This window comes from Schistocerca piceifrons, chromosome 5 (genome assembly GCF_021461385.2).
Source record: "Schistocerca piceifrons isolate TAMUIC-IGC-003096 chromosome 5, iqSchPice1.1, whole genome shotgun sequence".
Lineage (NCBI taxonomy): Eukaryota > Metazoa > Arthropoda > Insecta > Orthoptera > Acrididae > Schistocerca > Schistocerca piceifrons.
Window position 1 is genome coordinate 115,648,693 of NC_060142.1, and position 23,694 is coordinate 115,672,386.

General features: G+C 41.0%; 1 protein-coding gene across 1 annotated transcript in view; it reads left to right on the plus strand.

Annotated features, from left to right (window-relative positions):
* LOC124798778 (juvenile hormone esterase-like) overlaps positions 1-23,694 on the plus strand; it is a 368,794-nt gene that overhangs the window by 202,576 nt on the left and 142,524 nt on the right. The window contains exon 4 of the mRNA XM_047262308.1: positions 1,775-1,960. Coding sequence (XP_047118264.1) covers positions 1,775-1,960 — 186 coding nt within the window. The remainder of the gene's footprint in view (positions 1-1,774; positions 1,961-23,694) is intronic.

Here is a 23,694-nt window from a genome sequence, read left to right on the forward strand (position 1 = left end):
GCCCGCACCAGAGACTGTGAAGCACCCTATGGCCGGTTGCACCCATGGCGGATTTTTCCGCAGCAGTCAATTGACTGTCGCCGCCGATCCCGCAGTGGTGCACAGGAGGAAGTCAGAGCTTGCACATTAAGCGGAAGAAAAACCGAACGGTAAATCTGCCGTCGGCGGTAGCTGTGTGACCGCCGGCTGCCACTGGCGCCGAGGGCAATTCTACCGCCACGGCCAAAGTAGTGGCGCATTTGACCAAATGCACGCTTACACACGTAGCGGTTTTCTACCGTCAACAGCTTTTTTGTTCAGTGTGAATAGAGTCGAGTCGTGGTGTTCACAGTTGTTAACTGGTTTCTTCTTTCAGACATGAGTAATCTAGACATACATAATGAAATTTTAATTTCATTAATTCAAGAAAGGCCTGTTCTGTGGGACAAAATATATACAAAGACCGAGATGCTACCAGAAACGCTTGGCATGAAGTTTGCAAGGGAATTCGTAGCGACTTTGATGTGTTGGACGAAAGGGAGAGGAATGATTTTGGTAAGTACTTGCTTTCTCACATATATGTACTAGAAGAAACTAGAGTTATAGATTCTACAAGTGACGGCGCTCACTCTTGGCAGTGTAACAGGATCTTCACATTGCAGGCGTTTCCTGACTTAATTATTTATTTTTTTATCATCGTGACAACCATGGCGGGCTATTATTAACAAGTGTTTTACTTATAAAAACGAACATTACTGAAAAACAGTAACAATGTCCCATTTTTACAAAGTATTATTATTTTTGCAACTTACTTCTAGTAATACAATAACGAAAATTAAGTCGTGCACTGGAATACTTGTGTTTAATGTGAAGGCGGTCTATACCATCTCCAACAACAGACCAATCCACTGCCACCTCAACAACGTTTCACTGCTATCACTTCACAGTACACACAACCACCAGTCCCACATTATGCCCCACCAACGATTCCCTCAGTTTCAACTCAAAATGCACTATGTACTCCAGTATCCCAGTCAGGGCGAACGCATTCTGCATTCAGAACTCTGGCTTTGTATCTCTCACAAGTTCTACATCTCCCAAATTACGACCCACCATCGATTCCCTCGGTGTCTACCGTAGATCAACTGTCTACTCCACCTTCCCAACCCACAAAGCAAAAAAAATCTGCAGCTGAACATCATGAAAATTTTCCTGTGAGTGTTGAAGGAGATTTTGAAAGTAGTTCTTCAGTAAATTCGAATTCGTCCACTACAATGGAAATCAATTTCTAGTACTATATTGTGTACTAATGTGTGTGTGTGTGAATGTTTATTTAAAGTTTTGATAATGTAGGTATTGTGTATCTTTCTTCGGAATTTTATCAGTAAACACCGTTACTTTAAAACTAGTCTGAAAATGATTATCCCAAATTTACCTCACTATTATTGCCAGCATTTCTACAGGCTGAATACAATTCCTCATTTTGGTATTTTTCCACTGAATAGTATCTTTGAACCGTCGATGGAGCCTGTCAAAGGTAGACTCCTACATTCTGAAATAATTGAAGAATTTCGTGTCATCCTGCCTCAACTCTTCAAACAACGTACTAATCTGCTGACGACGGAGATTTTACCGTCGTGTGTATAAACGTTAAAGTTCTGCGAGCGACGACGCTCAACTGACCGCAGCGGAAAAAATCCGTGTGTGCAACCGGCCTATATGTTCACATTTGTCAGTTTAATGCGTCACGTTGAGGAGACGATGTTGATGTGTCACGTGTGTGTTTGCACGGCAGGCTTCCTGACCACGGGCGACGCGGCGTGTCCCGGCAACATGGGCCTACGCGACGTGCTGGCTGCGCTGCAATGGGTGCGTCGTAACATCGCCGCGTTCGGGGGCGACGCCGACAACGTGACTATCTTCGGCGAGAGCGCCGGCTCCATCATCTGCCACGGGCTGCTGCTCTCACCCGCCGCCGACGGTGAGCACACACACTCTCTCTCTCTCTCTCTCTCTCTCTCTCTCTCTCCCCCTCTCCCTCTCCCTCTCCCTCTCCCTCTCCCTCCACCATCTCTTTTTAGCTGTGATCGATCCCCATTGTACATTAGGCTATTTTCATAAAAGTGTGCTTCGGATTGTTGTTACTGATTGATTATAATATTTAAATAGCATATACTGTCACTAGTCTCACAAAAAATCTGTAATGTTTATGCAATTAAGGCTTAAAAATCATTAAATTTCAAGTATGATCTGGCCTTGTAACACTAACCAAAATGGCCTTGCTGTTCTGCTACTGCCAACGGCTGAAAGCAAGGGGAAACTACAGTCGTAATTTTTCCCGAGGGCATGCAGCTTTACTGTATGATTAAATGATGAGGGCGTCCTCTTGGGTAAATATTCCGGAGGTAAAATAGTCCCCCATTCGGATCTCCGGGTGGGGACTACTCAAGAGGAGGTCGTTATCAGGAGAAAGAAAACTGGCGTTCTACGGATCGGAGCGTGGAATGTCAGATCCCTTAATCGGGCAGGTAGGTTAGAAAATTTAAAAAGGGAAATGGATAGGTTAAAGGTAGACATAGTGGGAATTGTTGAAGTTCCGTGGCAGGAGGAACAAGACTTTTGGTCAGGTGAATACAGGGTTATAAATACAAAATCAAATAGGGGTAATGCAGGAGTAGGTTTAATAATGAATATAAAAATAGGAGTAAGGGTAAGCTACTACAAACAGCAAAGTGAACGCATTATAGTGGCCAAGATAGACACGAAGCCCACGCCTACTACAGTAGTACAAGTTTATATGCCAACTAGCTCTGCAGATGACGAAGAAATTGATGAAATGTATGATGAGATAAAAGAGATTATTCAGGTGGTGAAGGGAGACGAAAATTTAATAGTCATGGGTGACTGGAATTCGTCAGTAGGAAAAGGGAGAAGGAAACATAGTAGGTGAATATGGATTGGGGCTAAGAAATGAAAGAGGAAGTAGCCTGGTAGAATTTTGCGCAGAGCATAGCTTAATCATAGCTAACACTTGGTTCAAGACTCACGAAAGAAGGTTGTATACGTGGAAGAACCCTGGAGATACTAAAAGGTATCAGATAGATTATATAATGGTAAGACAGAGATTTAGGAACCAGGTTTTAAATTGTAAGACATTTCCAGGGGCAGATGTGGACTCTGACCACAATCTATTGGTTAGGAACTGTAGATTAAAACTGAAGAAACTGCAAAAAGGTAGGAATTTAAGAAGATGGGACCTGGATAAACTGACTAAACCAGAGGTTGTACAGAGTTTCAGGGAGAGCATAAGGGAACAATTGACAGGAATGGGTGAAAGAAATACAGTAGAAGAAGAATGGGTAGCTTTGAGGGATGAAATAGTGAAGGTAGCAGAGGATCAAGTAGGTAAAAAGACGAGGGCTAGTAGAAACCATTGGGTAACAGAAGAAATATTGAATTTAACTGATGAAAGGAGAAAATATAATAATTCAGTAAATGAAGCATGCAAATAGGAATACAAACGTCTCAAACATGAGAGCGACAGGAAATGCAAAATGGCTAAGCAGGGATGGCTAGAGGACAAATTTCAGGATGTAGAGGCTTATTTCCCTATGGGTAAGATAGATACTGCCTACAGGAAAATTAAAGAGACCTTTGGAGAAAAGAGAGCCACTTGTATGAATATCAACAGCTCAGATGGAAACCCAGCTCTAAGCAAAGAAGGGAAAACAGAAATCTGGAAGGAGTATATAGAGGGTCTATACAAGGGCGATGTACTTGAGGACAATATTATGGAAATGGAAGAGGATGTAGATGAAGATGAAATGGGAGATATGATACTGCGTGAAGAGTTTGATAGAGCACTGAAAGATCTCACTCGAAACAAGGCCCCGGGAGTAGATAACATTCCATTAGAATTACTGCCGGCCTTGGGAGAGCCAGTCCTCACAAAACTCTACCATCTGGTGAGCAAGATGTACGATACAGGCGAAATGCCCTCAGAATTCAAGAAGAATATAATAGTTCCAATCCCAAAGAAAGCAGGTGTTGACAGATGTGAAAATTACCGAACTATCAGTTTAATAAGTCACAGCTGCAAAATACCAACGCGAATGGAAAAACTAGTAGAAGCCGACCTCGGGGAACATCAGTTTGGAATTCGTAGAAATGTTGGAACACGTAAGGCAATACTGACCTTACGACTTATCTTAGAAGAAAGATTAAGGATAGGCAAATTACGTTTCTGGCATTTGTAGAGTTAGAGAAATCTTTTGACAATGTTGACTGGCATACTGTCTTTAAAATTCAGAAGGTGGTAGGGGTAAAATACAGGGAGCGAAAGGCTATTTACAATTTGTATAGAAACCAGATGGCAGTTATAAGAGTCGAGGGGCATGAAAGGGAAGCAGTGGTTGGGAAGGGAGTGAGACAAGGTTGTAGCCTCTCCGCGATGCTATTCAATCTGTATATTGAGCAAGCAGTAAAGGAAACAAAAGAAAAATTCGGAGTAGGTATTAAAATCCATGCAGAAGAAATAAAAACTTTGATGTTCGCCGATGACATTGTAATTCTGTCAGAGACAGCAAAGGACTGGGAAGAGCAGTTCAACGGAATGGGCAGTGCCTTGAAAGGAGGATATAAGATGAACATATAAAAAAACAAAACGAGGATAATGGAATGTAGTCGAATTAAATCGGGTGATCCTGGGGGAATTAGATTAGGAAATGAGACACTTAAAGTAGTAAAGGAGTTTTGCTATTTGGAGAGCAAAATAACTGATGATGGTCGGAGTAGAGTGGATATAAAATGTAGACTGGCAATGGCAAGGAAAGCGTTTCTGAAGAAGAGAAATTTGTTAACATCGAGTATAGATATAAGTGTCAGGAAGTCGTTTCTGAAAATATTTGTATGGAGTGTAGCCATGTATGGAAGTGAAACATGTTCGATAAGTAGTTTGGACAAGAAGAGAATAGAAGCTTTCGAAATGTGGTGCTACAGAAGAATGCTGAAGATTAGATGGGTAGATCACATAACTAGTGAGGAGGTATTGAATAGAATTGGGGAGAAGAGGAGTTTGTGGCACAACGTGACAAGAAGAAGGGACCGGTTGGTAGAACATGTTCTGAGGCATCAAGGGATCACAAATTTAGCACTGGAGGGCAGAGTAAAGGGTAAAAATCGTAGAGGGAGACCAAGAGATGAATACACTAAGCAGATTCAGAAGGATGTAGATTGCGGTAAGTACTGGGAGATGAAGAAGCTTGCACAGGATAGAGTAGCATGGAGAGCTGCATCAAACCAGTCTTTAGGACTGAAGACCCCAACAACAACATACTGTCAACAGTCTCACAAAATATCTATTATGTATATGCAATTAAGGCTTAAAAGTCATTAAATTTCAAGTATGGTCACGTGATCAAAAACACTCTGTTATTGGCTGCTGCTCTGGTGACGTCAAAGACTTGTAGGACGAACCTGTATGTGTGTTACAGGATCACTGGCCGAAGTACGAGGTTTTTACGTTCTTTTAGTGCAAACAGTTTAGCTATTTAGCGATGGAAAAAGCAATTTCAACATTTAAGTAACACTAGAAAGGAATTTCGTCATTACTGATAGAGGAAGCGTTGCGAAACTTGATGCGTTTTACGGTCCACCCACTTAGAGCGGCGATATGTGCAACGACGGACATTCTTTTCCTACTCCCTACAACATCATTAAACTCTTGAATACATTATGGGAGTGACAGTGATCAATGTGTTACAGATATTTACTATTAAAACAGTCTTGTTCACGATTTATTTATTACGGTGACCGGTTTCGACAACTGCTGTGGTCATCTTCAGACCTACAAGTCGTATACATAGCTTTAATTAGAGGGCTACATACATTAAAGAAAATACATAAAGTTATAAAGCTATAAAACGATGAATTGCCAATGAGTAAGAACCTTCTCCTGCTGGAGAATCGCTACTGGAGAAACCAGTGTACGTCTTAATGTATATAGTGGAGGCTCCGCCCACTTCTGATGGAATGATGTCATTACTAACCAATGGGTTATAGGTCGAATAATAATGTAAAATTTCTTAGTTAAAAGAACATTGTTGAGAAATAAACACACACTAAACTTAGCTTATTTAACAAGTATTGTCAATTAAGAAGCGTTAAAAATATGTAAACATGTAGGATAAACGAATTTCGTTTTGACAGTACATGGGTTGCCCTCTCAAGGCCTGTTAGTGAACCATTTGGAACCACTGGTTGCCATGGTGAAGTTGGACGCCGTTGCAAAGATGAGGCAGCAGGCTTCTTTCCACTGAAGTTGTTGTAAAATCGATAGGCAAACTAATAGTTGCCATGGTGAGGATGAACGAACGTGCAAAGATGTGGCAGCAGGCTTCTTTCTAACCGAAGTTCATTTATCTTACATATTTAAATATTTTTAACGCTTCTTAATTGACAATAGCTGTTTAATAAGCTAAGTTTAGTGTGTGTTTATTTTTATTTCTTTACAATTTTCTTTTAACTAAGAAATTTTACATTGTTATTCGACTTATACCTCATTGGTTAGTAATGACATCATGCCGCCAGAAGTGGGCGGAGCCTCCATTATATATAGTAAGACGTGCACTGGTTTCTCCAGTAGTGATTCTCCAGCAGAAAGGGGTTCCTACTCAATGGTAATTCATCGTTTTATAGCTTTATAACTTTATGTATTTTCTTTAGTGTATGTAGCCCTATAATTAAAGCTTTGCACACGACTTGTAGGTCTGAAAATGACCACAGTAGTGGTCGAAACCGGGCACCTTAATAAATAAATCGTGATAAAGGCTGTTTTTAATAGTAAATCACTAAACTCGCTCAATACTGAGCAATTGTAGAACTTTTGCAAATGGGTCCGTGTATTATAACTAGATTATCGAATATCAGTCATGAGCTTCGACCAAAAGTACGATAAAATTATTCTTGGCAAAAATTACTGTTACTTTCCTGGGTGATGCGTTAAGCAGGCGTTCGGTAGCGCAACGGATAGCGTTCTGGCTGTAGGTAAGGAGCTCACATGTTCGAATCTTCGTCATGTGTCTTTAAAAGTTTTAAACGAAATACGAAAACGGCGTTAGCAAGAAATGATTGTAATAGTTGTTTCGATTGTGGGATGTTTTGTATATAGCTTCACATTAGTTTTAGTCTGAGGAATGGACAACAGTGGATAAATGCATTTACTTTGCGAACAAACAATTCACTTTTTTGGAAAGTATTGCTAGTCGTGAAGACATCACCATACACCCACAGTACAACGAGGTTTAGGACGATGAGGCTATACGGAGGTACACTATGTGATCAAAAGTATCCGGACACCCCCAAGAAACATACGTTTTTCATATTAGGTGCATTGTGCTGCTACCTACTGCCAGGTACTCCATATCAGCGACCTCAGTAGTCATTAGACATCGTGAGAGAGCAGAATGGGGCGTTCCACGGAACCCACGGACTTCGAACGTGAAGTGATTGGGTGTCACTTGTCCTCCGTCTGTACACGAGATTTCTACACTCCTGTCCACTGTTTCCGATGTGATAATGAAGTGGAAACGTGAAGAGATACGTACAGCACAAAAGCGTACAGGCCGACCTCGTCTATTGTCTGACAGAGACCGCCGACAGTTGAAGAGGGCCATAATGTTTAATAGGCAGACATCTATCCAAACCATCACACAGGAATTCCAAACTGCATCAGGATCCACTGCAAGTACTACGACAGTTAGGCGGGAGGTGAAAAAACTGCGATTTCATGGTCGAGCGGCTGCTCATAAGCCTAACATTACGCCAGTAAATGCCAAACGACGCCACGCTTGGTGTAAGGAACGTAAACATTGGACGATTGAGCGGTGAAAAAACGGTGTCTGGAGTGACGAATCACGGTACACAATGTGGCGATCCGATGGCAGGGCGTGGGTATCGCGAATGCCTACTGAATGTAATCTGTCAGCGAGTGTAATGCTAACAGTAAAATTCGAAGGCGCTGCTGTTATGGTGTCGTCGTGTTTTTCATGGAGGGGGCTTGCACACCTTGTTGTTTTACGTGGTACTATCACAGCACAGGCCTACATTGATGTTTGAAGCACCTTCTTGCTTCCCACTGTTGAAGAGCAATTCGGGGATGGTGGAGTGGCTACACAACAGTAACATCCCCGTAATGGACTGGCCTACGCAGAACGTAGACTTCGTGCTAGGCAACGCCGTCCGACATCGATATCGATACCTCTCCTCAGTGCAGCACTCTGTGAAGAATGGGCTGCTATTCCCTAAGAAACCTTCCCTTACCTGATTGAACGTATGCTTGCGAGAGAGGAAGCTGTCGTCAAGGCTACGGGTGGGCCAACACCACAATAAATTCCAGCATTACCGAAGGAGGGCGCCACGAACTTGAAGTCATTTTCAGCCAGGTGTCCGGATACTTTTGATCACATAGTGTATACAGAGTGTTACAAAAAGGTACGGCCAAACTTTCAGGAAACATTCCACACACACAAAGAAAGAAAATCTGTTATGTGGACATGGGTCCAGAATCGCTTACTTTCCATGTTAGAGCTCATTTTATTACTTCTCTTCAAATCACATTAATCGTGGAATGGAAACACACAGCAACAGAACGTACCAGCGTGACTTCAAACACTTTGTTACAGGAAATGTTCAAAATGTCCTCCGTTAGCGAGGATACATGCATCCACCCTCCGACGTATGGAATCCCTGATGCGCTGATGCAGCCCTGGAGAATGGCGTATTGTATCACAGCCGTCCACAATACGAGCACAAAGAGTCTCTACATTTGGTACCGGGGTTGCGTAGACAAGAGCTTTCAAATGCCCCCATAAATGAAAGTCAAGAGCGTTGAGGTCAGGAGAGCGTGGAGGCCATGGAATTGGTCCGCCTCTACCAATCCATCGGTCATCGAATCTGTTGTTGAGAAGCGTACGAACACTTCGACTGAAATGTGCAGGAGCTCCATCGTGCATGAACCACATGTTGTGTCGTACTTGTAAAGGCACATGTTCTAGCAGCACAGGTAGAGTATCCCGTATGAAATCATGATAACGTGCTCCATTGAGCGTAGGTGGAAGAACATCGGGCCCAATCAAGACATCACCAACAATGCCTGCCCAAACGTTCACAGAAAATCTGTGTTGATGACGTGATTGCACAATTGCGTGCGGATTCTCATCAGCCCACACATGTTGATTGTGAAAATTTACAATTTGATCACGTTGGAATGAAGCCTCATCCGTAAAGAGAACATTTGCACTGAAATGAGGATTGACACATTGTTGGATGAACCATTCGCAGAAGTGTACCCGTGGAGGCCAATCAGCTGCTGATAGTGCCTGCACACGCTGTACACGGTACGGAAACAACTGGTTCTCCCGTAGCACTCTCCATACAGTGACGTGGTCAACGTTACCTTACACAGCAGGAACTTCTCAGACGCTGACATTAGGGTTATCGTCAACTGCACGAAGAATTGCCTCGTCCATTGCAGGTGTCCTCGTCGTTCTAGGTCTTCCCCAGTCGCGAGTCATAGGCTGGAATGTTCCGTGCTCCCTAAGACGCCGATCAATTGCTTCGAACGTCTGCCTGTCGGGACACCTTCGTTCTGGAAATCTGTCTCGATACAAACGTACCGCGCCACGGCTATTGCCCCGTGCTAATCCATACATGAAATGGGCATCTGCCAACTCCGCATTTGTAAACATTACACTGACTGCAAAACCACGTTCGTGATGAACACTAACCTGTTGATGCTACGTACTGATGTGTTTGATGCTAGTACTGTAGAGCAGTGAGTCGCATGTCAACACAAGCACCGAAGTCAACATTACCTTCCTTCAATTGGGCCAACTGGCGGTGAATCGGGGAAGTACAGTACATACTGACGAAACTAAAATGAGCTCTAACATGGAAATTAAGCGTTTCCGGACACATGTCCACATAACATCTTTTCTTTCTTTGTGTGTGAGGAATGTTTCCTGAATGTTTGGCCGTACCTTTTTGTAACACCCTGTATAAAGTGTGTACAACATGCAGTTGACACAAACGTAAGGGCTGTGATGTTTCTGAGTATAAACTAACGTTAGCGTCTGAAGCAGACTTACTTCATCTTTACGTAAAATGATGAAACTGCAAAGGTTTAAACAATAAGGATCCTAGCTGGCCAGCACGAAGATAAAAACATTGTTTGTAATAAAGTAAAAGGGGAGTGGTCACATTAACTAGAAAATATCTTTTTGAACGTGACGTGTGCGATCAGCGATTGAAAACGTAAGCGGATGTAAACAGCAAGTAAAACACAATAATTGAAACGTCCCCTTCGAAAAATTATAAATGACTGCTTAAACTGACACACAATATTTTTAGCGCAACGCAATCTGACTTTCAAAAATCCCTACAAAAGAATGGCCCTGACTAACAATAACCTATACCTTTCATCAATCATTTACCTCACAGAAGTCTTCGTTACTCGAACTACTGCAATACAGCGAGCGCGAGCGCCTAACTACTGAAGGCACTAACTACTGATAGGCATAGTTAGCAAATGAAAGATTTTGATAGAGAGCAAACAATGTATTTACCTTAATAGTGTTCGAAAGTCATAATATATATCAGTTCATGACATCCAGTCTTACAAATTTACCGTCTCTGTCCAGATCATCCGCTCTCAAAACTCCGCCGTCTCACTCCCCACATCCACCACTGCTGGCGGCTCACCTCCAACTGCGCAACGCTACGCGCTGTTAACATCCAGCTGCCCAACACTACAATAGCAAACAACAATGCAAACCAGCCACAGACTGCACACAGCACAGCCAGTGATTTTCATACAGAGCGCTACGTGGCGTTACCAATAAAAAGAACCTAAACAGCCTACTTACATAATATTCTGTTTCTGATCGGTGTGGTGAAGTTTTGTAATAGTGATTTGCTTTTCATATGAGAGGACCCTCGAGTCGTTTTACAGATTTGTTAAAACGTTCTTTCGAATTACACTCAAACCAGCGATCTATGGACATAATCTTATAAAATTAGACGATCTACCCTTGTAACAACTGAGCTACCAAATAATTGAGTTGTTATTGGACAAGACGACAATTTTCGCTAGTAGATTTAATTTCGACGAATGTCGCTATGCTTCGTTGTAACACTGGGAGACCATATCTCGGAGGTTACTTAATATTAACTTCACATTACAACACAGTTTTCATGAAGTTAGTGAACTTCTGCGTCGCAGTGGTGTCAATTTGCCAGTGCAGTGCAACCACATTTTATGCACCTTCCCATCGTCTGGAACACTCAAAAACAATTTCTCAGGAGTTTTATATATGTATTTGTATATGGTACTACACACCATTTCTAACTCATTTTTCGAAACGTTCATTCCAAAACAAAACATCACTTTGAATTAGCAGTATGACGGTAGGAGCAGCGAGCTAGCCAATGAAGTCACAGACATCACATGACTCCAATGGAGCGTTTTAGTGGGCTTTCAAATTATTTGAATTTCATTTCCCCCTTTTTATAAAAGAATACTGACATTCAAGAGGAATAAAAGCATGTTAAGACCATAAAATGACATAATTAATTATTTAAGATAATTTCCAGGAACAATCATATACCCTGTTGTGGGGTGTTTCCAAAAATAGCACTTTTACTTGTAGTAGCGGTCATTAAGAGTCACATAAAATTGCCTTAATAACAGATACCCCCTTCACGAAATGAATAAGCCCCAAAAATTAATACCGTTAAGCGATCTGACTGCCTTTCAGCTATGATTCGATGCTGACATACATACTTATCACAGCGGATATTCTTCGTTGCCTGAAATGATTTATGACTGTTAACAGAGCAAATATCTCATCTCAATCTAAACATGGATCCCATAATCATCACCTACATTACGCCTAGGTAGGCAAGACATGTACCACACTTGTGGATTCAGTTATACTTTAGAACATCCCACTGTTGGCATCTGGTAATACAGTATTACCACAAAACATTGTATCAGTACAGCAAAACAACTGATGGTCTCGAATTCTTGAGGCAAACTAACTTGTGGAATTTGAAAACAGTTTATTAAAGTAATGGATATCTTTTTTGTCTGTAAAATTTGTACGACATGAAAAATGCTTCTCATTGTCCTGCGCAAGGCATGATTAGTCACTGCCGCCATCATGAAAAAGCATATTTTCATAGTGTCCTTGTTTTCTTACAAATCAATTTATTTTTTGAGGCGGTCTATCATGAGCGAAACACAAGTTTATCTTTCCTTCTGTTTCCCAGACATCTTTCGCCGATGTTTCAGCATCATAAATGAGCTTTTATTTTCTTTCTATTAAAAAGGAAAAATGCTCTTTACTGTTTGTATACATATAAATTTGAGTTCTTAAAACAATATTTATACATTTGAAAAACAGTTTTGTATGTGTACCTTGTTACCACATGCTGTGGTTTTCCTGAGTTTTATGCTCTTTATTGCGCGTGTTTTGTTTCACAGTTAGTCATCTGCAACGTACCGAATCTAATTTAGAAAAATTATTTACTTGGAAATTTTACGAACGAGATGTTATGGTTAGACCTAACATTAACTAATTCTATCAGGAAGACTGTGTGTGTGTGTGTGTGTGTGTGTGTGTGTGTGTGTGTGTGTCAGAAACTGAAGGTTTGTGGGTTTTGTTTAATTACTCATTTTTGATGTGAGTCTGGTGGGGGGGGGGCGTGTTTGTGAGGGTTTGTTGGTGTGATTATTGGTTGGTGGTGTCTAATATTTCTCTCAGGTAAGAGAACAGACATCCGTTGCAGAATGCTGTGTATTCATTTATTATTATTCTCCTTCAGATGTGGCTTTTTGTATTTGATAGTTTTCTTCAATTATTGGCTTTTGTGGGGGGTTGTTGCTGCATTCGAGATTTTTCAAGTCAGTTTTGATGTCTGTTGGGCTGTATCTCACGTTCATAAGGTATTCAGCAAATATAGAATGACAGCTTTTACTTTTTAATGCTCTTCTGCGTTCTGTGTATCTGGTGTTAAGGTTTCTGCTTGTCTGTCCTATATAAATAGACTTGCAGTCTTGGCATGTCAGATGGTTGATACCAGACATGACTTTTTCTGTGTTGGTATTGATTGTCTTTAGTTTTCTCTGTGCTGAATTATGTCCTGTAGGCTATTTTCAAGCCCTTGTATTCGGGTATGTAGTCTATCCTATGGGCTGCTTTATTGTCGTTGTTGCTGTTGTAATTGCAGTTGTAATTTTATTTATCCTGTATATCATACATTGTGTGCAGAGGAGCACATTATGATATAGGACAAGTCAAGAATGGAGATAAGATGATACATGGTTAAAATGAATATGACAGTGATATTATAATCATATAAATGTTCATATAATACATATGTAATGCCAAGAAACAAAATAGCATGTGGGTGGATATCTTATAAACAATTTAGAAATGCACAATATTTCTAAAACAATTCCAAAATGCACAATATTTATAAATAAGTTCACACAATTAAGGGAAAGAAACGTATAAGCAAATAACATGGAAATACAAGAATACTATATACATTTAAAATTCATTTCTAAAGTAAAACAGTATATGTGACACACTTCTGTATTAAAGTGTTCAAGTATACACAAGAAGTATATAACATGGACAGAAGAAGTAACATTGAAATTCAAAAGTATACATAAAAAAGCAAATAACATGGATATACAAAAGTACCATATACACTTAAATTCATTACTAAAGAAAGACAGTAAAGGTACCACACTTCTGTATTAAGGAGTTCGAGTTTGCATACAAAGTACAGGTCATGGACAGAACAAATAACATGAAAATTCAAAATAATAAATTAAAAATACATTACAAATGGAAAACTCACTGCTGTACTACAAAGTTTAGGTTTGCATACAAATGCATAGAGCATGGACAGAAAAAGTAGCAATATATAGAGAGTTACATTATATATAAGAAGACGAGCTTTAACGGGAAATTAGGATTCTGTGTCAAGAAACTTATGAACAGAGTAAATACAGTGATTTAATAAAATTTGTTTTTGTTTTGTTCTCATTTCCTTCAGATTGTTAATTGTCTCGATCACCGATGGGAGATAGTTGTAAATTTTTATGCCCACATATTTAACGCTATCAGCATATAATTTGGTGCTGTGTGCTATAATTTTTAACTGCGGTTAGTTCCTAATGTCAGTTGTCTGGCAATCTACATTTCTGTGTAAAGTTCCTAAATATTGTGCTACAAAACAAACCAGTTCCATTATATTAAGGTAAGGCATTGGCAGGATTTTTAATGCTTTAAACAATGGTTTACAGTTCTGTTTTTAATGCCATTAACCTGACCACTTGTTTTTGTAATAAGAAATTTGTATTGCTTTCAGAACTACTTCCCCATAAAACTAGACCGTATGTCATAATGGATTCAAACAGAGTATGGTATACGAGCTTCAAAATGTCAATCTTGGCTGAGCACTTTTTATTGATCTGAGTCAGTAACACATTTCGCTGAGCTTCTTTGCAACTATCTCTACCTGAAGTTTCCAGTTTAGCGTACTACTGATGTTTAGTTGAAGGAATTTGGTGCTTTTAACACGGCAAATATGTATGTCTCCATTGAAGGGTTAACTTTATGCCCTGTGTGAAAGTTCATGCTTACGAGTGTTTATTAGCAGTCTGTTTGCCTCTGACCGACATTTTATATAATAGGTGGTTTCACTGACTATTTCTTGAAGCACATCTTCTGTGTTGGAAATTAAAATATTTGTATCATCAGCGCACAAAAGAATTAGCACTATGGATGTTTTCTGGGAAGTCATTGATGAACAATGTGAAAAGGACTGGCCCAAAAACAGACTGCTGTGGGACACCACAAGTTTATTTAGGATATCTGAACTGCAACAGCTAGAATCCTTTTGGGGTTTCTGATTTCTACATATTGCCTCCTTTCATGTAGATAGCTATTGGTGCAGCTGTGGACAGTACCCCTGATTCCAAATTTCTCAAGTTTTGCGAGGAGTAGCTTATGGTCGACCATATAAAAGGCTTTGGGTTGGTCAAGGAATATACCAACAGCAGGCTGTTTATGACCAATTAAACTTGAGCAGTTCTCTAAAAATTGAGAGTGTACCATTTGCTTGATGCTAAGGATGTTTCTTGTTCGTGTGTGTTCTGTGCGTCTGTGGGTGATGAGCTGTTATTTTTTTGTGTGCTAGGTGTCCCCTTTGTTTTTGTTTCCATTTTGTGATCCAGTTTCTCTATAATGTTTGTACTATATCCCTACTCCATGGCTGTTTGTTTGATTATCTGTAATTAATTTTTGTAGTTGTCTTTACTAAGAGGAGTTTTGTTCAGTCTGCACTGCATTATTGGAAACCAGCTAGTTTGCACACAGTCGAACGATACCAGTATTTGTGTATGACTGTGCTGATAGTGGGGGTGACTTTTCTGAATATAGAGGGAATAGCAATACCAAATACTGGCCTTTATTGTTCGGGTCTTACTATTGTTTCAAATATTTTGATTTTAAAGTGATTGAGGAAGAAGTTGGCTAGGAATACACTGACTGGTGACCCATGGGAAGACCACCTTTTTGTGAGTAGAACTGGTCGTCAAATGAGATAGTTTTGCTCTTGTTATTAGTTTTAGAACGCTAGCTATTGCTTATATGTGTGGATTTGGGAATGTTTTTCTGTTGTTCTAACAGTTGTTTGATGATGTTGATATTTTCAGTGGTGAGGATATTTACGTATATGGATATGACAAGAAATGATGTGTGTATGGCTGTTTTGGGGACGCAGATGTCCTTGATGTTTTTGTATCAGCTCTTCAGTGCTGTGTATGCTTCTGTTGTTTGAGAATACATAATGTTTCTGTAGGTATGTGTGCATTTCTCTGGCTAGGTAATATGTGGATGTACTTCTGAAATTTTCAACTGGGCAAAATCGGAAAATTCTTCTTGTTGGGCTTTAGTAGGCTGTTCAGTGTGAGTGCCTTGGGGTTCTTTTGTTTTAGCCATTTCACTTGGTTTTCCGCTGTCTGAAGTGCAGACATTAGAATCGTGAAGTGAAATAGATCTGGAAGCTTTCACGATTTGCAACTCTTTTTTGCACTGACAATTTTTTTTCGTTTGAAGGAGACTGCGGAAGTTGGATGGCACTATTGTCACGTGTCTTTCTGCTGATATGCAGGAACCTCTACAATGTTGGTATCTCCAATCAATCGTACCTGACTGGAGGAACCAGCAGACAACTGCAATTACAAATGGAGGTGGGGGTTATTTGACTGTGTTTGTGCTGAGAACTGAAGCAAATGAAGTAGCGAATGTAAGATGTTGTCTTTTCTCTAGGCCTGGTGGTGCCCACAACGAGGAATGCGCTTTTGAAGGGATGTAGAAATGATTCCAGCGTAGAAAGCATTACCAAATTTGCTGCTCCTGCCTAGCTGGTAGAATCTCCATCTACATCTACATCCATACTCCGCAAGCAACCTGACGGTGTGTGGCTGGAGTACCTTGAGTACCTCTATGGGTTCTCCCTTCTATTCCAGTCTCGTTAGTGGAAAGAAAGATAGGCGGTATGCCTCTGTGTGGGCTCTAATCTCTCAGATTTTATCCTCATGGTCTCTTCGCGAGATATACGTAGGAGGGAGCAATATACTGCTTGACTCTTCGGTGAAGGTATGTTCTCGAAACTTTAACAAAAGCCCGTACCGAGCTACTGATCGTCTGTCTTGCAGAGTCTTCCACTGGAGTTCGCGTGTGATCTCCGTAACGCTTTCGCGATTACTAAATGATCCTGTAACGAAGCGCGCTGCTCTCCGTTGGATCTTCTCTATCTCTTCTATCAACCCTATCTGGTACAGATCCCACACCGGTGAGCAGTATTCAAGCAATGGTCGAACAAGTGTACTGTAACCTACTTCCTTTGTTGTCGGACTGCATTTCCTTAGGATTCCTCCAATGAATCTCAGTCTGGCATCTGCTTTACCGACGATTAATTTTATATGGTCATTCCATTTTAAATCACTCCTGATGCCTACTCCCAGATAATTTATGGAATTAACTGCTTCCAGTTGCTGACCTGCTGTATTGTAGCTAAATGATAAGGGATCTTTCTTTCTATGTATTCGCAGCACATTACACTTGTCTACATTGAGATTCAATTTTCATTCCCTGCACCATGCGTCAATTCGTTGCAGATCCTCTTCCATTTCAGTAAAATTTTCCATTGTTACAACCTCTCGATATACTACAGCATCATCCACAAAAAGCCTCAGTCAACTTCCGATGTTATCCACAAGGTCATTTATGTATATTGGAATAGCAACGGTCCTATGACACTCCCCTGCGGCACACCTGAAATCACTCTTACTTCGGAAGACTTCTCTCCATTGAGAATGACATGCTGCTTTCTGTTATCTAGGAACTCTTCAGTCCAGTCACACAATTGGTCTGATAGTCCAATGCACTTACTTTGTTCATTAAACGACTGTGGGGAACTGTATCGCTTACTTTGTTCATTAAACGACTGTGGGGAACTGTATCGAACGCCTTGCGGAAGTCAAGAAACACGGCATCTACCTGGGAACCCGTGTCTATGGCCCTCTGAGTCTTGTGGACGAATAGCGCGTGCTAGGTTTCACACGATCGTCTTTTTTCGAAACCAATGCTGATTCCTACAGAGTAGATTTCTAGTCTCCAGAAAAGTCATTATACTCGAACATAATACGTGTTCCAAAATTCTACAACTGATCGACGTCCCTTCTTGAAAACGGGGATGACCTGTGCCCTTTTCCAATCTTTTGGAACCATACGCTCTTCTAGAGACCTGCGGTACACCGAATCAAGAAGGGGGGGCAAGTTCCTTCGCGTACTCTGTAAAATCGAACCCCATCAGGTCCAGCTGTCTTTTCTCTTTTGAGCGATTTTAATTGTCCTCTGTTTCAGTACCACTTTGGTCACAGAGTGTCTGGACATTTTGTTTTGATCCACCTACTGCTTTGAAATAAGACCAAAATTTCTGAGGATTTTCTACCAAGTTAGTACATAGAACTTTACTTTCGAGTTCATTGAACGCCTCTCGCATAGCCCTTCTCACATTACATTTCGCTTCGTGTAATTTTTGTTTGTCTGCAAGGCTGTGGCTATGTTTATGTTTGTTGTGAAGTTCCCTTTGCTTCCGTAGCAGTTTTCTAACTTGGCTGTTGTACAACGGTGGCTCTTTTCCATCTCTTACGATCTTGCTTGGCACATACTCATCTAATGCATATTGTGCGATGGTTTTGAACTTTATCCACTGATCCTCAACACTATCTGTACTGGAGATAAAACTTTTGTGTTGAGCCATACTCTGAAATCTGCTTTTTGTCACTTTTGCTGAACAGAAAAATCTTCCTAATATTTCTATTTATGGCTGAAATCACCGATGTTGTAACCGCTTTATGATCGATGATTCTCTGTTGTGCTTTAACTTTTTCAAATAGTTCTGGTCTGTGTGTCACGAGAAGGTCTAAAATGTTATCGCCACGATCGGTTCTCTGTTTAACTGTTCAAGGTAGTTTTCAGATAATGCACTGGTGTAGCCAAAGTGCTGATATTTGAAAAACTGCGTTGTACTGGGCGTAAGGCCTGACTATCGTCTGAAAGTACTCTTCCCCTATTTGCTCTGGGAATATTGTGCCATTAAATGTAAGAACAAAGCGGCCGTTTTCTATAGTTCATCATCTACTTATTTCATTATTTTTTCATGTCAGTCAGGTCTTCCTGAGCTGACTCAGCTTTCTAATGCCCTTTTGCAATGTCTATGTCCCTGCATGTCACATGTGACCGAACCCTCACGATGCTAACAAAATATTCAAATGCCGAGTTACGTGACGCTTTCCAGAGCCATTGTTCCAGTGGCAGCCAGGGCTTACATAACTTCACTGCGTCATTAGTCGGGAAATCCTTGCATCTGCTAGTTTAGAGTTGCAGGGACGATTCAGTAGTGTGCTAATAAACGCCACACCAGTTTAAAAATGTTTTAATTCACAATTCACCACAATATTAATTTTACATCCTCAGCCATTGACAATGTACCCAAACGCTTAAAAGCCCCACTAATATTCCTTCCCGCTAGTACTGCACACGTCACCACAGAACACGCCAAGCCAATTGTCCATTCAAAATCCTCGACTCTCACGGCAACATGTTTAATTTTAACTAACCCATTATTGAAACCCTTGGAATAGGACAGTTATTTATTTTTGCCTTTTCAAAGGATTACAGATACAGAATTTTATAAGTCATAAAAGATATATACATTTACAAAACACACATATCGATAGCCATGGACAATGGTCGATTGACAGTTGCATCCAAAATTATTTTGAAATATTTGTTGTTTAATATATGTACCCGTGGTCTAGGGGTAGCGTCTTTGATTCATAATCAAAACGTCTTCGGTCCCGCGTTCGATCCCCGCCACTGCCTAAATTTTGATAGATAATCAGCATTGGCGGCCGAAGACTTCCGGCATAAGAAGTCAGCCCCATTCTGCCAACGGCCTTGTCAAAGAGGGCGGAGGAGCGGATAGAGGGTCAGGGCACTCTCTTGTCCTAGGGGTGGGAAACTGCCCCTAAAGGCGGAAGAATCAGCAATGATCAACGACATGAGGATGCAGAAGGCAATGGAAACCACTGCATTAAAGACACGTAACGTGTATCCACAGGACATGTGGCCTGTAATTGAAGAAGTGTCATGATGATCTCTCCATTGGCAAAAGATTCCGGAATAGTCCCCCATTCGGATCTCCGGGAGGGGACTGCCAAGGGAGAGGTTACCATGAGAAAAAGACTGAATAATCAACGAAAGGATAACGTTCTACGAGTCGGGGCGTGGAATGTCAGAAGCTTGAACGTGGTAGGGAAACTAGAAAATCTGAAAAGGGAAGTGCAAAGGCTCAATCTAGATATATAGTAGGGATCAGTGAAGTGAAGTGGAAGGAAGACAAGGATTTCTGGTCAGATGAGTATCGGGTAATATCAACAGCAGCAGAAAATGGTATAACAGGTGTAGGATTCGTTATGAATAGGAAGGTAGGGCAGAGGGTGTGTTACTGTGAACAGTTCAATGACCGGGTTGTTCTAATCAGAATCGACAGCAGACCAACACAGACAACGATAGTTCAGGTATACATGCCGACGTCGCAAGCTGAAGATGAACAGATAGAGAAAGTGTATGAGGATATTGAAAGGGTAATGCAGTATGTAAAGGGGGAAGAAAATCTAATAGTCATGGGCGACTGGAATGCAGTTGTAGGGGAAGGAGTAGAAGAAAAGGTTACAGGAGAATATGGGCTTGGGACAAGGAATGAAAGAGGAGAAAGACTAATTGAGTTCTGTAACAAGTTTCAGCTAGTAATAGCGAATACCCTGTTCAAGAATCACAAGAGGAGGAGGTATACTTGGAAAAGGCCGGGAGATACGGGAAGATTTCAATTAGATTACATCATGGTCAGACAGAGATTCCGAAATCAGATACTGGATTGTAAGTCGTACCCAGGAGCAGATATAGACTCAGATCACAATATATTATTGATGAAGAGGTGGCTGAAGTTCAAGACATTAGTCAGGAAGAATCAATACGCAAAGAAGTGGGATACGGAAGTACTAAGGAATGACGAGATACGTTTGAAGTTCTCTAACGCTATAGATACAGCAATAAGGAATAGCGCAGTAGTACAGTTGAAGAGGAATGGACATCTCTAAAAGGGCCATCACAGAAGTTGGGAAGGAAAACGTAGGTACAAAGAAGGTAGCTGCGAAGAAACCATGGGTAACAGAAGAAATACTTCAGTTGATTGATGAAAGGAGGAAGTACAAACATGTTCCGGGAAAATCAGTAATACAGAAATACAAGTCGCTGAGGAATGAAATAAATAGGAAGTGCAGGGAAGCTAAGACGAAATGGCTGCAGGAAAAATGTGAAGACATCGAAAAAGATAGGATTGTCGGAAGGACAGACTCAGCATACAGGAAAGTCAAAACAACCTTTGGTGACATTAAAAGCAACGGTGGTAACATTAAGAGTGCAACGGGAATTCCACTGTTAAATGCAGAGGAGAGAGCAGATAGGTGGAAAGAATACATTGAAAGCCTCTATGAGGGTGAAGGTTTGTCTGAGGTGATAGAAGACGAAACAGGAGTCGGTTTAGAAGAGATAGGGGATCAAGTATTAGAATCGGAATTTAAAAGAGCTTTGGAGGACTTACGGTGAAATAAGGCAGAAGGGATAGATAACATTCCATCAGAATTTCTAAAATCATTGGGGGAAGTGGCAACAAAACAACTATTCACGTTGGTGTGTAGAATATATGAGTCTTGCGACATACCATCTGACTTTCGGAAAAGCATCATCCACACAATTCCGAAGACGGCAAGAGCTGACAAGTGAGAGAATTATCGCACAATCAGCTTAACAGCTCATGCATCGAAGCTGCTTACAAGAATAATATACAGAAGAATGGAAAAGAAAATTGAGAATGCGCTAGGTGACGATCAGTTTGGCTTTAGGAAAAGTAAAGGGACGAGAGAGGCAATTCTGACGTTACGGCTAATAATGAAAGCAAGGCTAAAGAAAAATCAAGACACTTTCATAGGATTTGTCGACCTGGAAAAAGCGTTCGACAATATAAAATGGTGCAAGCTGTTCGAGATTCTGAAAAAAGTAGGGGTAAGCTATAGGGAGAGACGGGTCATATACAATATGTACAACAACCAAGAGGGAATAATAAGAGTGGACGATCAAGAACGAAGTGCTCGTACTAAGAAGGGTGTAAAACAAGGCTGTAGCCTTTCACCCCTACTCTTCAATCTGTACGTCGAGGAAGCAATGATGGAAATAAAAGAAAGGTTCAGTAATGGAATAAAAATACAAGGTGAAAGGATATCAATGATACGATTCGCTGATGACATTGCTATCCTGAGTGAAAGTGAAGAAGAATTAAATGATCTGCTGAACGGAATGAACAGTCTAATGAGTACACAGTATGGTTTGAGAGTAAATCGGAGAAAGACGAAGGTAATGAGAAGTAGTAGAAATGAGAACAACGAGAAACTTAACATCAGGATTGATGGTCACGAAGTCAATGAAGTTAGGGAATTCTGCTACGTAGGCAGTATAATAACCAATGACGGACGGAGCAAGGAGGACATCAGAAGCAGACTCGCTATGGCAAAAAAGGCATTTCTGGCCAAGAGAAGTCTACTAATATCAAATACCGGCCTTAATTTGAGGAAGAAATTTCTGAGGATGTACGTCTGGAGTACAGCATTGTATGGTAGTGAAACATGGACTGTGGGAAAACCGGAACAGAAGAGAATCGAAGCATTTGAGATGTGGTGCTATAAACGAATGTTGAAAATTAGGTGGACTGATAAGGTAAGGAATGAGGAGGTTCTACGCAGAATCGGAGAGGAAAGGAATATGTGGAAAACACTGATATGGAGAAGGGACAGGATGATAGGACATCTGCTAAGACATGAGGAAATGACTTCCATGGTACTAGAGGGAGCTGTAGAGGGCAAAAGCTGTAGAGGAAGACAGAGATTGGAATACGTCAAGCAAATAATTGAGGTGTAGGTTGCAAGTGCTACTCTGAGATGAAGAGGTTAGCACGGGAAAGGAATTCGTGGCGGGCCGCATCAAACCAGTCAGTAGACTGATGACCAAAAAAAAATTAAAAAAAAGTCCCTGCATCTCACATGTGACCGAACCTTCACGATTCTAACAAAATATTCAAATGCCGAGTTACGTGACGCTTTCCAGAGCCATTGTTCCAGTGGCAGCCAGGGCTTACATAACTTCACTGCGTCATTAGTCGGGAAATCCTTGCATCTGCTAGTTTAGAGTTGCAGGGACGATTCAGTAGTGTGCTAATAAACGGCACACCAGTTTAAAAATGTTTTAATGCACAATTCACCACAATATTGCAGTAGGGTTTTGGAGCATATACTGTATTCAAACATTATGAATCACCTCGAAGGGGACGATCTATTGATACGTAATCAGCATGGTTTCAGAAAAAATCGTTCTTGTGCAACGCAGCTAGCTCTTTATTCGCACGAAGTAATGGCCACTATCGACAGGGGATCTCAGGTTGATTCCGTATTTCTGGATTTCCGGAAAGCTTTTGACACCGTTCCTCACAAGCGACTTTTAATCAAGCTGCGGGCCTATGGGGTATCGTCTCAGTTGTGCGACTGGATTCGTGATTTCCTGTCAGGAAGGTCGCAGTTCGTAGTAATAGACGGCAAATCATCGAGTAAAACTGAAGTGATATCAGGTGTTCCCCAGGGAAGCGTCCTGGTACCTCTGCTGTTCCTGATCTATATAAATGACCTGGGTGACCATCTGAGCAGTTCTCTTAGGTTGTTCGCAGATGATGCTGTAATTTACCGTCTAGCAAGGTCATCCGAAGACCGGTATCAGTTGTAAATCGATTTAGAAAAGATTGCTGTATGGTGCGGCAGGTGGCAGTTGACGCTAAATAACGAAAAGTGTAAGGTGATCCACATGAGTTCCAAAAGAAATCCGTTTGGAATTCGATTACTCGATAAATAGTACAATTCTCAAGGCTGTCAATTCAACTAAGTACCTGGGTGTTAAAATTACGAACAAC